Source organism: Gymnoscopelus microlampas (assembly GCF_963454915.1).
Source record: "Gymnoscopelus microlampas genome assembly, chromosome: 12".
NCBI lineage: Eukaryota > Metazoa > Chordata > Actinopteri > Myctophiformes > Myctophidae > Gymnoscopelus > Gymnoscopelus microlampas.
The window spans coordinates 12,645,952-12,660,952 of NC_139949.1; the positions used below are offsets into that span (position 1 = coordinate 12,645,952).

The window sequence follows — 15,001 nt, forward strand, 5'->3', positions numbered from 1 at the left end:
CATTTGTTTCACTTATAAGCTATGGGAAAAACAGCTGTAAAAAGTAAACCTTTATTGTCTTTGCCAGGCTGTAGGCATGGCGAGACTATGTTTTGCACCCTGTCTGTCTGTCTGTCCGTCCGTCCGTCCGTCCGTCCGTGTGTGTGTCCGTCTGTGAACAGCTAATCTCCGGCACCGTTTGATCGAAGCGAAACTGTGCACACACACTCCCTGGATAGAGCAGAACCTCTGCCTCAAATCTTTCACATGGGCCTGTTATAGTGCCACCAGGAGGCAATTCTTTTGCTAAACAAATGTTTTGACAGTACTCCTACAGATTTTGTCCAAACATCACGCGCATTGGTACACAGTATCTCTATAGTCATTAAACGAATCGGGCCAGTCAGATTTTTCATATTCCATCAAGATTGGCTAAGATTGGCTTCCAAAGTTTGCAGGAGTGCTCCGTTTTGAACAAAATGCTTCAAATCATGAGCGCAGCGTGCGATTTCCGTGACATTTTGCACGCACAGTCCCACTAGGCCAAGGAAGAAATGCCACTTGAACATTTTCAAATCAGCCTCATGGTGGCGCTATAACAGGCCGATTCGCGTTTTTACTCCCTAGAGGCCAAAGAAAAATGTTTGCCCTGCATTTTTCACATCTGCCTCTTATAGCGCCACCAGGAGGCCAAATTATGATTTGTGTGAGATTTGGATAAAAAAACATTGTTTTACATTGTAAAACATTGTTTTTTAATCCAAATCTCACGCAAATCGGTACACTTGATCTCTATAGTCATGTGATCAAGACGGCTCTGTTTCAATGCCGCAAATCATGAACGCCTGATTGCGGCGAAAATTTGCACGTAGATTCACACTACATTGAGGAACAAATGCCACACTTTTAACATTGCCCTATTATAGCGCCACTAGGAGGCCGATTTTTGCACAATGTTTTTCTATGTTACTACAAATTGTGTCCAAACATCACGCAAATCGGTACACATTATCTCTATAGTCAATATTCCATCCTCTTTGATGAATTCCGAACATTGCTGGCCCACAATAACCTACCTGACCTGGCGGAGACCTGTGCTTTTTCTAGTTTTATTTTATTTCATTGGATTAATGAAGGAATAAGCCTATGAAATGCCACCTAAATTGTGAGTGGAACATGAGTCATTCAGATCGGATGGATTGATCCAGGGTGAATAGAGCTTCCCTGTCTATCAGGCATGCTTGCGTAGTGTGCGCCCGACTCCCGACACTTGCTTTTTGCTTGATAACGTTTGATAGAGGGATAATTAAAACATGATTGATACACCAAATGTATAACATCACAGGTTATAGATAATTATAACATTATAACAATCATAATCTCTGGAGAATTGACATTAACTCAGTCAGAGTATGGCTGAGTTAAACTGCTGGTGTCCTACAACCAAAGATTTATTTTTGCGCTAAAGATGTGGTCCTAACCACGTCTTAGCGCTTGCGGTGAGTCAATGGGCAAAATAGCAGATACCACGTAGCGCCCTTAATTAACATAATTATGAACACTCCCCCAGACGTTTAATATGCTGGCGAGTCTTAAGCCTTAAGTGTTTGCGTTCAGCGCAACTTGTAAAATAGCGATTGTGCATAAGATGGTGGAGTTATGACTTAATTACCGCATAAGACCTGGAAATAAGACGTGCATAATAGGGCCCAAGTGTGTAAAAAAAGTGACATGACTGTATCAGCCACACTCAAGACTCAATACTAATTGAGTAACCGCTCACTGTGTTGCGCAACATCTCACCACTAAAGAGAAGAGAGGCAGAAGAGACATCGTCGCAGACCCTTGGCTCCCGCTGTACGAGGGAGGGACGCATTGGGGACAGTCCATCCAGGTCGACAGTCGCACCGGCCTGAGCCGAGGAGGGACACGAGCCCCTGAGCCACATTCACCCCAAGCCCTTCCAGGCCGACCCAGTAGGCTTTGGTAGTTTTTTGTACTTTGTTGTTTGCATTGAAATGCAATAAAAACAGTGGTTTTACCATCATCATTTCTCATCATCTACAGTATACTAAACCTCTCAATAGACCTGTTCATGGCAGACATATTTCAATAAATAGTAGGGTAATTATACATCCTGTACAGGTTTTACCAATGATACGAAATAAGGCTCTGTTCCATTTATTGTCGTCTCCTTGTCAACCCTGTTACTGAGGGGTCAGCCCTGTTACTTGTATAATATTCTAATATAACTTAATATAATATATTTTGTACTGAAGAAATAAGGTGTTGTAAGGGTATCAATTGTAAATATGCAGGTTGATCTGTGTGAAAAAACGTAAAACTTGTCAATATGTGACAAACACACTGAGTGCAACAAGAGGAATTCATCTTTCATATTGTATAAGACTTGTTCTAAATATGTTTTTCAAAAAGTAATCTAAATGTTGGTCACAGGGTTGATGAAATACACATGCATGCTGATTAAAAGTGTGAAAAAAAAAGGAAAAAAAACTGCCTGAGATGTCACGGCTCATGTTTCTGCTAGGTACGGATCTACTACATCCAAAAAAGCACTCAAAGACTTTTAAAATGGTACTTTAAAAATCAAACACTGAAAATGGAAAATGGCACATTTTCGGAGAATGACCTTCCAAACCGTAGCCTGGTAAACCCTCCCTCCGGAAATCTCATTTCCATTTGATTTCAGGAGAGAGTCTGGCCTGAACCGCCTTTCTGCAATAATCGCTGTGGGCTGGAGTTGGGCGGGAGTAATACCGTTGACTGACAACCCCTTCAACCAATGATCGTTTTTCCCCTTCGGCCAATCAGCAGTTCATGTTGACGAGCTCCAGACTATGTGACGCAACGGGACTTTTGGGACGGCCATGCCGAAAATAGGTTGCCTTATTGGGATACATGCGTGTCACTCCCCGCCCCTGCCGGTTCTCTAAATTTATATTTTTAAATAGGCTCTGTCATGATTAATTGACCACATATATGAAGTTAAACAACTAAATTCTATCCAAACGATGTCTTAATAGTAAATTCCGTGCCTCAAAAAAGAAGTTTGAGACCGTTTTAAAACCCAAAATAAGAAGTCACGGCACTCGCAGAACAACAATGGCTGCCGTTCGTTTTTTTTTCGGCCCCAGTCAGGCTGCACTCGGCTTCATTCGGGCTCACTCGAACTCGCCACCTGATTGGCCAACTGTCGCTGTCAATCACAGAACGATGTGCGACGACGCTGATTGGCTCGTCGGTTCGGAGAACAGAGCGATTATTGCAGAAAGGCGGTTCAGCCCAGACTCTCTCCTGAAATCAAATGGAAATGAGATTTCCGGAGGGAGGGTTTACCAGGCTATCCAAACTGTCCTTCATGTCCAAAATGTTTATAATTTCCTCAAAGCTTCTTACTCACCTGTCCAATTACAATTTGTTTGAAAAGTTTCAAACCGGTTTTAGAGCACTCCACAGTACTGAGACAGCCTTGGTTAAGGTCATCAACGACCTAGTGATGACACTGGATGCTGGCCGGGGATGCTGCAATACATGATCCTCCTTGACCTGAGAGCGGCTTTCGACCGTCACACCAGTTGCAAAAAATGTGGGTGTACTACTGGATTCTGACCTCTGTCTTGAGGCTCAGGTAAAAAAAAACGTGATTCGTACATGTTTTTTCCACCTGAGAAACATCCATAGAATCAGACCAGTCCTTTCCACCCTTAACCTTCATAAAGTTGTCAATGCCCTTATTTCATCTCGCATGGACTACTGTAACGCCCTCTACTCAACTCTCAGCAAGGGATCCATACACCGCCTAGTTGGTACAGAATGCGGCTGCCCGACTCATTGCTTGGACTAGGAAATCAGAGCACATAAACCCGGTACTGGCTGCCAGTAACCTCTAGAATTTATTTTAAGATTTTATTGTTAACTTAACGGCCTGGCACCTCAAGATCTAGCTGAGCTGCTTGAACCCTATGTGCCTGTCCGTAGCCTGAGGTCCTCTGATTCGCTCTACTAGGTGTTCCTAAGTCTAGGCTGGTGACCAAGGGTGACCGGGCCTTTGCCATCAGGGCCCCTAGACTCTGGAACAGCCTTCCATTGGACCTCAGGCTTGCTAACTCCATAACCATTTTAAAATCTAAATTAAATACCATTTTTTATAAAAGATGTGTGTATGATTTACTCTTTGATTTTACGTTGTTAAGCACTTTGTAACTTTGTTTAAAAAGGTGCTATATAAATAAAGTTATAGTATTATTATTATTATTATGGCTGCAAACCACAAAGTACACAGCCTCGGGGAGGCCACCTAGCCTGGCGGAGATATGCGCTCTGCAGAGCTCCTCCTATTATTATTATTTTGAGGTAAACACTAGTGTCATCAGATGACAATTTGTTTATTTTTTCTTCATACTGTACAGTACATGTTATTATCGAAACATGTGAATCAAACCAAGGATTTAGTCAGGTTTATGGTTGTGTGCGTTCAAGGCATTAATTCTGAAAAGTAAATCAAATAAAAGTAACTTTTTTAACCCTAACCCTCTGCTCTTTTTTAAAACAACCAATGAATGTTGGCATTTCTAAAATCAATGCACATTATTAATTAAACCAATGCTGCAAGACAGACAAATGGAACATTATTTTGGAGTAACCATCTGATCCCTGCACAAAGAAATAACAATACAATTGGATGTCTATTTGGCACTAATCCATAAAACACATGATTTACAACGAAAATGACCTTGAAATTCACTTATCTGCAACCATAATAGGTATTCAATACATGCATGCCGACAAAAGACAAATACAAAACACTGAAGGTGCATTGTGTTTATATGGGAGTCATCACAATTACTGTAATTACAATAAATACATTTATAAATAACATTTGCAGCTTAAACTTATGGAAAAACTTGTTTGGACATAAATACATTTGACAAGAATTTACGGATTTCTTTAGACTGCACTCCATAAATGATGGGGTTTAGGCAACCAGGGACGATGTGAAACATAATGGCTGAGAGCTTCCTATAGTCTGACAACTGTGGGAAACGATGAAGAGCAATGGTAAGCATTCCACACATAAGCATTATCATGTATGAGGACAGGTGGGTGCTGCATGTCTGCAGGGCTTTAGTGTTCAAAGTCTTGCTCTTACTAGTCAGACAAACAGCAGTGATCTTAGTGTAGGTGAGAACTACACTACCTATGGAGGATGCAAAGAGTACCACAGTGAAAGTGAGGCCGTAGACATTATTAATAAAAACACTCTCACAAGAGAGTTTGAACAGTGAAGCATTGTCACAGTAAGGGTTACTGATCACGGTCCTACATCTGTTCAGCCGTATGGTTAAGCCAAGGAGAATACCCACCAAAACAAAGGCTGCACCCCACGCAGACACGGTCAGCTTAATCAGCATTTTACCACTCATGATGGTGGCATATCGCAAGGGATTGCAGATGGCCACATACCTATCGAAAGCCATTATCATGAGCACTGTGTGACAGCTTGTACCATACATGTGAGAAAAGAACGCCTGGATCACACACTCATTGTAACTGATGAGGCGCCTAGAGGGAGGCACCAGAATGTCTTTAAGCAAACGAGGCACCATGATAGTGTTACCAATGATGTCGGTGAATGGCAGGTTGCAAAAGAGAAGGTACATGGGCTGGTGAAGGCTCTTTTCTATGCCAATCACCACTATAATCCCCACGTTGACAATCATAATAAACAAGTAGGAAATCAAGAAGAAGAGAAAAACAGGGTACATAGATTTCTCTGTGACCTTTAACGCCTCAATTTGGAGTGTGGGGTTGTTGTACGTGTAGTTTTCCATCAGCAAGAGAGATGATGCATGACTCTACACAATATGCAGTCAATCTGTAAACAAGAAGAAAATTATTCAAATGCAAAATAGTTCATTTAAGCATTGACCATTCAGCTAAGGAAGCCATATTACATCAAGCTGGAATGATACAGCTGCAGAACAGGTATATTATGATTGCATTCAAAGTTTGTAAAATACACATTTAGGAGGAATGTATAATTTGTTGTAATAATACCTGTTTTGCTTGCTTCTGTTCCCTTAATCTTTATATCCACAATCTCCAAATATTCAAAAGCCTACGGCACAATACCTTCACTTCAACACTAAAGACCTCTTCCTTTGTCTCTACTTTTATAGATCACTTTCTGTCATCTGAATAATAATTTGTATTCATCTGATGGACTGTGATGTAATCGTTTCATGGCAATCGGTCTCATGGCAATTGTTCGACATTGTTAGCAGAGTACTATATGAATCTTTGGTTGGTTTAGAAGTCAGATGGGAGTGTAGCCTCTATGTTAGTCAAGTTGAAAACATTATGGTTAATTCCAGTATTTTTGTTGAAGTGTCTACACAGTATTCACAGTATTTGCAGTACTTCAGCTCAGGGTTCACTTAATTTACCTATATTTAAGCCTACTAACAACCTAAATACCTACTGTATAGTCTAATACCAAGCCAATAGAAAATCAAAACATATTTTGACTCATCTATATCTAACATTTAAAAAGTATGGTAGTAATGGTCACTTGTTTGAGAAATGTTTAACCATTGTTTTAGTTGTGTTTTAAAAGTACACATTATAGGACTTTCCCTTGTGTGACCTTGAGTGACCGGGAGGCTATTCCATCATAGGCTTCCCTTGATGGAGGGGACATTCTGTTCAAAAGTGGTCTGCCTATGATGGACCTCACAGTCCCCTCTCGTGTCTGACCTATGCGTCCAGTGTCTCTCTTCCTGTGGATCAAATTACACACTGGAGGAGGAGCCAGTCCATGTAGACACTTTATAGACAAAACAGAGACTTTTAAAAGACTTAAAATGACCAAAGCTTTAAAAGTGATACATTTAGGCCTATGTGAAAAGGGGGGCATTTCTTCTTAGGCCTTTCACGGCAATCGGACACTGCATTCATGATTTGAGGCATTTTGTTCCAAAAATGTGTTTTGCTAAATTAGACCTGCTGGTGGCGCTATAACAGGCCAATGTGAAAAGGGTGGCATTTCTTCCTCGGCCTAGTCGGAATGTGTGTGCAAAATTTCACGGAAATCGCGTGCTGCGTTCATGATTTGAGGCATTTTGTTCAAAACGGACCTATACTGCAAGCTTTGGAAGCTAATGTTAGCCAATTACGATGAAGTATCGGACACATCTGACTTGATCACATGACTATAGAGATACTGTGTACTGATTTTTGGACAGAATCTGAAGGAGTAGCAAAAAAAATGTTTTACAAAAGTCAGCTTCTTCGTTGCGCAAGGCAAATGTGAAAAATGCAGGGCAAAGGTTTTCTGTGCAAAGTTTCACACAGATCGGTGTAGTTTTAGGTAAAAACGTGAAACGGCCTGTTATAGCGCCACCATGAGGCTGATTTGTAAATACTCAAGTGCCATTTCTTCCTCGGTCTAGTGGGAATGCGCGTGCAAAATTTCACGTAAATCGCATGCTGCGTTCATGATTTGAGGCATTTTGTTCAAAACTAACCAATCCTGTAAACTTTGGAAGGCAATCTTAGCCAATCAGGATGGAATATGGAAAATAGGACAGATCCGTGGCGATCACATGACTATAGAGATACTGTGGACCGATTTGCGTGATGAACAACATTTTGACAAATCTAAATCTAAAATCTAAAAAATGCGGGGCAGAGGTTTGGCTTTGGCATCCAGGGAGTGTGTGGGCACAGTGTCAGCACATGTCAGCAGGGAGTGTTGAGTCGGAGGAGTAGGGCGAATGCTCTACGTCCTCCCGGTGGGGGTTCCTCACAGTCAGTAGGATACAACTGCAGTGACACAGAGTGTGTGTGGGGAGGAATCAATTGGCATGACGACTAAATTGGGGAGAAAAATGGGTTAAAAGCAAAAACATTAATAAACTAGAAAAAGTGCTCCTCGGAGCACAACTCTCCGCCAGAAGACTTGTGTTGGTTCGAAGGTCGCGAAGGTCGCTATCCCTCTTGTATATGTAAGTGTCCTATCCATCCTGTCTGGGTAAGTGTCCTCTTCCGTTCATTCTGTGTAAGTGTCCTATCCCTCCTGTCCTATCCGTCCTGTCTATGTAAGTGTCATATCCCTCCTGTCTATATAAGTGTCCTATCTGTCCTATCTGTCCAATAAGACAGATAGGAACAATTGGACCGCGACTACTTGACTACTTCCGGTTCGAAGGTCTGGGAGTGAGCTAGTGGCCGGATTTTCGGTATTGGAATCTGGCTTATCACAGTGACACATGTATTTATAGGTCGCTATCCCTCTTGTATATGTAAGTGTCCTATCCAACCTGTCTGGGTAAGTGTCCTCTTCCGTTCTGTCTGTGTGAGTGTCCTATCCCTCCTGTCTGTATAAGTGTCCTATGTCATATCCCTCCTGTCTATATAAATGTCCTATCTGTCCTATCTGCCAATTATGTATCAGCCATGCAGCCATTTCATGGTTCCCGTCTTACCTCACTCTCAGAGTGATGCCATGTATATATAGGCCCGGTGGCGTCACTAGCCAATCAGATCACAGTATTTCACGTGTCACGTGAGGCTTGACCAATCGGTGTGTCATGTTTAGAAAGTGAAAACGCAGTGATAACAATACTCTCCTGGCGGAGAGTAATAATAATAAAAGGGCAGTGGTCTTTCTGGCCACCCATAGGTGAGATCACAAACCAGTTTGTGTGTGTATGTTTGTGCATACAGTATGTGTGTGCCTGTGTACGTGCATGTGTGTGTATCTGGCCTTTGCGTATCTCAAGAACTGTCTAATCAATCGACTTAGGGTCACGTGTATCGCTGAGGACCCAAAGGTAGTGAGGTGCCCAGGGTCAAGTCTGTCGGATAGGCGGTTGTCTAGAACTGACAATCCGACTGATATGCACATACATGGGCATATCATATATTACATAACTAGGTGGGGCATGCATTCCTAACTTGCATCGTTCCTTAATTATCAATAGGCCGGGTATCGGTCTAGTGCATAGGTCCTCAATAGGCGGACCGCGGTCCCTCTCTGCGGACCCTGGGCAATTATAGTTTTATAGCACTTATTTCCTGTATCTGCGCTTCATCCCTTTAGGAGACCATGCTGTACTGAGAAGTGAACACGAGCAACGATTATGACCGATTCTTTTGCTCCATACTCACAGAAGTAAACGTTGGACCCATTCTTCACAAGCCACATATATCATCCGAACTTTCTGACACTAAAGTGCCATTTTTCAGACAGTCAAATCAGGAGAAAGTTCACTTTGTTAGAAACCACTGGTCTCGGCAGTGGCCCAGCAGGTAGAGCTGCCGCTTGGGAACCAGAAGGTTAGTGTCGAAGCGTCCTTGAGCAAGACGCTGAACCCCTAATTGCTCCCGATGAGCAGGTTGGTGCCTTGCATGGTTTCATCCGCCATCGATGGTGTGAAAGCAGAACAGATGTCATGGGGAAGAGGGAAGTGTATTGAAGGCAGACACTATTTCATTAACCAGGAGTTCTTTACAAATGTTCACTTGATTACAAATTTCTTTGACAACGGGTGAATGTAATGCACATTTTAAAGGCGCTATATAAATGCACCATTTACCATTTTAAAACACTCACAAGATCACAGGACGTTCACAAGATCTGACAACAAATGTAGTCATGTAGGGTGACCATGTTGACTTAAGGGACCAGTATACCATTTCATACCATTGGCGGGGCTTCGAATGACCTTCTGTACATTTAATACCTTTGGTTGAACTTTAAGAGAATCACACATGCACAACTGAAGGGGAGTGGCCAACATATTCAGAGATGTCAAAAACGTCAAAGTTCAACGAAGTTGAACGCCACATGCACGTGACTTGACAATGATTCACAGCCGGAAGCTCCACCCCATTTGCTGGCATAGAGTGGGAGTGAGCGGGATGCCTCTTTCAGTAGTGCATGTGTGACCCTACGGTACATCCTGGGATGCATTCGGGGGAGATTGGTGGATATGGTGCTGTGACAGAGCAGCTTGACTAATTTACTAATGTTACACATTCATTGTATGTTATGCGGTATTGTATAACTTGTAGATTCTCAGTCCCACAGAAGGTGCACATTCTGCTGTGACATGGAATCTAATATACTTGTGTTTATCTGTTTATCAGATGCTGTAAAGGGGAGGCTGCCTTGAAGCCTGAGGAGCTGATTAATGCTACATGGGGAGCAGCTTGGGTGGATTTCGAATGCACTGGGTTGGTTGATTGTAGTCATGGGTGGGGTCATTATAGACTATATAAAGGAGAGCTGCTCAGTAGAGTGTGGGCTGCCATGGAGTGAGGTTGACACCGTACCTCTAGTTATGTTATGTTGTGTTGAATTTAAGTTTAAGTTTTTTTTGTTTCACCTATTGTTGTCCATGACTGGAATAAATACTGTTATTTTTTACCTGCAAGCCTGCCTCCTGACATTTAAAGGGTTTTTCACTGACTAACATGCCGATATACAATCCCACTTGGTAACAGGTGCATCAACCATAGTTGTGACTTCCCCGACCCCCTTGTTTGTGTTCTTCCCCCTCTCTGCCCTCAGTTTGCTGGATCTCTATTAGTGTCCTTTCTAAGTAAAGTAAAACAACTTTCAAATATAATATACACACATATGAACCCTGCTAGAATAGACTAAAGTAGTGTCAAATGAAGACCTGCTTCTCCCCTGTTCGGAGAGGTTTGGTTTTAGACAAAAAGACAATTATTTTTTAGGCTATGGTACATGACTTTATTCCAAAACCAACTAATTTGGCTAAAACGGGTTGGCTGAATTGATTGCTCCGTATGCAGCAGTGAGCAGTCTTCAGTTAAATAACATCACCAGAACAACACTGATTCTGAATACAAAACCTAAACATCTAAACATCTAGTGCTCAGACATCTTTTGGAAAGTAAATGAGAAGTTGTGCCTGATGTTGTTGTTTTTTTATCAGGTAGTACAGGAAGCTATTATAAAATATCGATTGGCACAATTATTGTATAATTGTAAAAGGCTAACGTGTACAATACAACCCAAGTCGTATACACATATACCCAAGCTATGCACATCTAGAATATAATCAACATTCATTCTGTGTGACTTTTCCTGACTGTTATATATATATGTTTTTGATAGCACAGCACACTACCATAAAGAAGTAGCATTTTAGAGATAAATATATACTTTTTTCCTTTGTTTGTTTACAAATTCATTGTTCATACTGTATGTTAATCGATAATAATTTCAGATTTTGGAACTCATTATAACTCTTGTTTTATTTGCATTATTATTATTTTGAGGTGAACATTTCTATCTAAAGTATATGTTTTCTTTATACTATGTGCTCTGCTCTTTATGAATAAAATGTATCCACATTATTATAAGCAGGAGTGAAGGAGAATCCCTGCATACAACAAATAGATGTACATTTGGCATCAAAACATGAACACGGCATCAAATGATTGAAACCTTCAAAATGCATTTGCAACTTTACAACAGTATGTCATTGGGGAGTGATAGGTCAATCAGTTGAGCAATCAAAATGACATATTTTGACACGTTGGCAAAGAGAGATAGTGCATGCACATCCTATGCAGTGTGCAGGTGCTGGACAAGCGGCAGATCAACATTTACAACATTTACACATATATATATATATATATATATATATATATACTAGAAGTTCGGGCCGCTACGCGGCCCGAACGTCTAGCGTGACGCGTCGTTCACTTTGCAGTGCCACCTTACAGGCACCTCACAGTGTGAGAGAGAGTTTTGTGCTCTCCTAAATCCACGGCAGGCTTTGAAAGTACCCACTTCAGAAAGAGGTGACGTGCATCACCTCTCCAATGACCAAAACCCACTTTGTGATTACTCAGACCTGGTATGGCAGACCTGTGGGGAGTGTGCAGTGGTGTACAATGTGAAAAGATAGTTGAAATCGCAGGAGATAAAGTTAGCAGTTTATTTGTGTAAAGGGTCGTCGGCGTGGGTTGTGTTGAGGATGGAAGCCGTCGAACTGGTGCATCCTACCTATTTATAGGTAGGATGTGATGTCATGCTGTCGTGAGATTACGTCACACTGGCGTGTCTCATCGTGATGTCACGACCGTGATGTCATATGACGTCACACTGGCTACATACAGACAACCGACATGGCGCAGGATTCAAATTGTATATATATATAATATATAATATAATATATAATATAATATAATATATATATATATATATATATATATATATATATATATATATATATATATATATATATATATATACATATATATATATACATATATACATATATATATATATATATATATATATATATATATATATATATATATAAATTCCTGATGAAGATCTTTTGATTGAAATGTCAAACAGCAATAAAAAGGTGAAGCTGAGAAGCAGTGTGCTCACTTTATTCTTTTTCAATATTTTGATACTTTCCCATTACAGTAAGTCACTTATCTTCAACCATTTGTAGGTATTGAATACCTGCAAGTCAATTGCAACAAGGCACTCCAGGTGCATGTTTTTATGTAATCCATCACATGTACAGTCACAGTAATTACAAATCATTGTAAAATTAGCAGTAATTAGCAGCATTAGTAAAATTATGGAAAAACATGTTTGGACCGAAATACATTAGACAAGAATTTACGGATTTCCTGAGACTGCACTCCATAAATGATGGGGTTTAGGGTGCCAGGGATGACATGAAACATAATGACGGAGAGCTTCCTATAGTCTGACAACTGTGGGAAACGATGAAGAACAATAATAAGCATTCCAGATAAAAGCATAATCATGTATGAGGACAGGTGAGTGCTGCATGTCTGCAGGGCTTTAGTGTTCAAACTCTTGCTCTTACTAGTCAGACAAACAACAGTGATCTTAGTGTAGGTGAGAACTACACTGCCGATAGATGATGTTAACAGTACCACGCTGAAAGTGAGGCCGTAGACATTATTGATAAAAACACTCTCACAAGAGAGCTTGAACAGTGAAGCATTGTCACAGAAAGGGTGCGTGATCACGGTCCTGCATCTGTCCAGCCGTATGGTTAAGCCAAGGAGAATACCCACCAACACAAAAGCTACACCCCACGCAGACACGGTCAGCTTAATCAGCATTTTACCACTCATGATGGTGGCATAGCGCAAGGGATTGCAGATGGCCACATACCTATCGAAAGCCATTATCATTAGTACTGTGTGAGAGGTTGTGCCGTACATGTGTGCGAAGAACGCCTGGACCACACACTCATAGTAACTGATGAGGCGCTCAGACGGAGGCACCAGAATGTCTCCAAGCAAACGTGGTACCAAGAGAGAGTTACCAACAATGTCAGTGATTGGCAGGTTGCAAAAGAGAATGTACATGGGCTGGTGAAGGCTCTTTTCGATGCCAATCAGAACTATAATCCCCACGTTGGTAAACATAATAAACAGGTAGGAAATGATAGGTTCTTCTATCATTTAATTTCACCTTAGGGCTTTGATCACAGCATCAATAAAACAAACACGCGACACACAGCGGAGTACTCCTTCACAGTATTTTACTTGCGCGCACAAGGAGACATGCACAGCTCTGCCCTGCATCATTCTAAAGTACAATTACTTTACATTGGTATTTATACAGCAACATGAGAGGGAGAGAAAAATACAGAGAAGCAAGCAGGGAGGCGTGACCAAAAGTACTTAAAAGTATCAGACTACTTCAAGTAGTCAGTACTGAATGTAATAGATAATAGCGTACTTGAAAGCAGAGAGTCAGTGAATTTCCATTCACTGTGTGAGTGTCTCGGTGAACTGATAACAGAGGAATGCAAAGCCCTCTAGTAACTATCAACAAACCACTTAGTATTGGACCTCAAACCTCTGCACAGTATACACATTAAAATGAATACTATGCATCAATTGAATGATTAATTAGTTGAACACATTAACAATATGAATAGAACTTATAAACCCACATTACATTATGTCAGCATACTAAACATAAAAATCGGTTCCTACAGTAAACATAATAAACAGGTAGGAAATCAAGAAGAAAAGAAACACAGGGTACATAGATTTCTCTGTGACCTTTAACGCCTCAAGCTGGAGTGTGGGGCTGTTGTAAGTGTAGTTTTCCATCAACCTGAAACAAGAGAGATGGATGATTCAGGGTACGATCACACCGAACTTTGATTCTGCCTATGCGGCGGATTCTGCCGATGCTTTTCAATGGGAATGTTTTTCGCAAGAAAACACTCCGTTCCCATTGAAAAGCACTGGCAGAATTCGCCGCATAGGCAGAATGAAAGTTCGGTGTAACCCTCATACATTTTTTGTCAATCTAGAAACAACGCAGTAGCTGTTAAGATTTAAAATACAAAACAGGTATTCTCTGCTTTGACCAGATACAGGTAGTTATGGACGCATTGAAATAATTAATGCTGAGGAGCTCAGTGTCTCGAGAAGAAAGGGAGCTCAGTGTCTCCATCAGTAGCCAGGAAAAATGTTGCCCCACATGTTCTGTACTACATATCTAGCTGAACATTCTTGCATAACATCATGCTGCACAGTTACGGTGTATTATGACTTGATTTAGAAAAGACAATTCTACAAGGAATATCTAATTTGTAGCAGTGTAGTAGTAGTAGTAGTAGTAGTGTACAATACCTGCTTTGCTCACTTCTGATCACTTAATCTTCACGAGCCTACCTTCACTTCTACACTAAAGACCTCCATACCTACTTTTATAGATCACTGAATCATCTGAATAATGATTAATATTAATAAAATTAATATTAATGAGACCCACAGGTCTCATGCCAATTGTTGGCACAGTACTGTATGACGGAGTATGCCACACTAACTTTTCAATGCACATACATGAAAAGAAAAAAAATCTGCGATTGACAGACAGGGCCCTGCGATTTACAAAACGCGCGCACACACACACACACACACACACACACACACACACACACAC

The 15,001-nt window shown here is 41.0% G+C and overlaps 2 protein-coding genes across 2 annotated transcripts; both read right to left on the reverse strand.

Annotated features, from left to right (window-relative positions):
* Positions 1-785: 785 nt before the first annotated feature.
* Positions 786-5,831, reverse strand: LOC311057205 (olfactory receptor 8G17-like; the record flags this gene model as incomplete). The annotated part of the gene is made up of 3 exons (XM_084074154.1): positions 786-824; positions 1,763-1,891; positions 4,923-5,831. The coding sequence occupies 3 exons, from the start codon at positions 5,829-5,831 to the stop codon at positions 786-788; spliced, it is 1,077 nt and encodes a 358-aa protein (XP_083930280.1).
* A 1,899-nt stretch (positions 5,832-7,730) lies between these two features.
* On the reverse strand, positions 7,731-14,160 carry LOC311057206 (olfactory receptor 8G17-like; the record flags this gene model as incomplete). Its single annotated transcript, XM_084074155.1, has 3 exons — positions 7,731-7,824; positions 12,659-13,452; positions 14,041-14,160. 3 exons carry the CDS (start codon positions 14,158-14,160, stop codon positions 7,731-7,733), a joined length of 1,008 nt encoding a protein of 335 aa, XP_083930281.1.
* Positions 14,161-15,001: the final 841 nt, after the last annotated feature.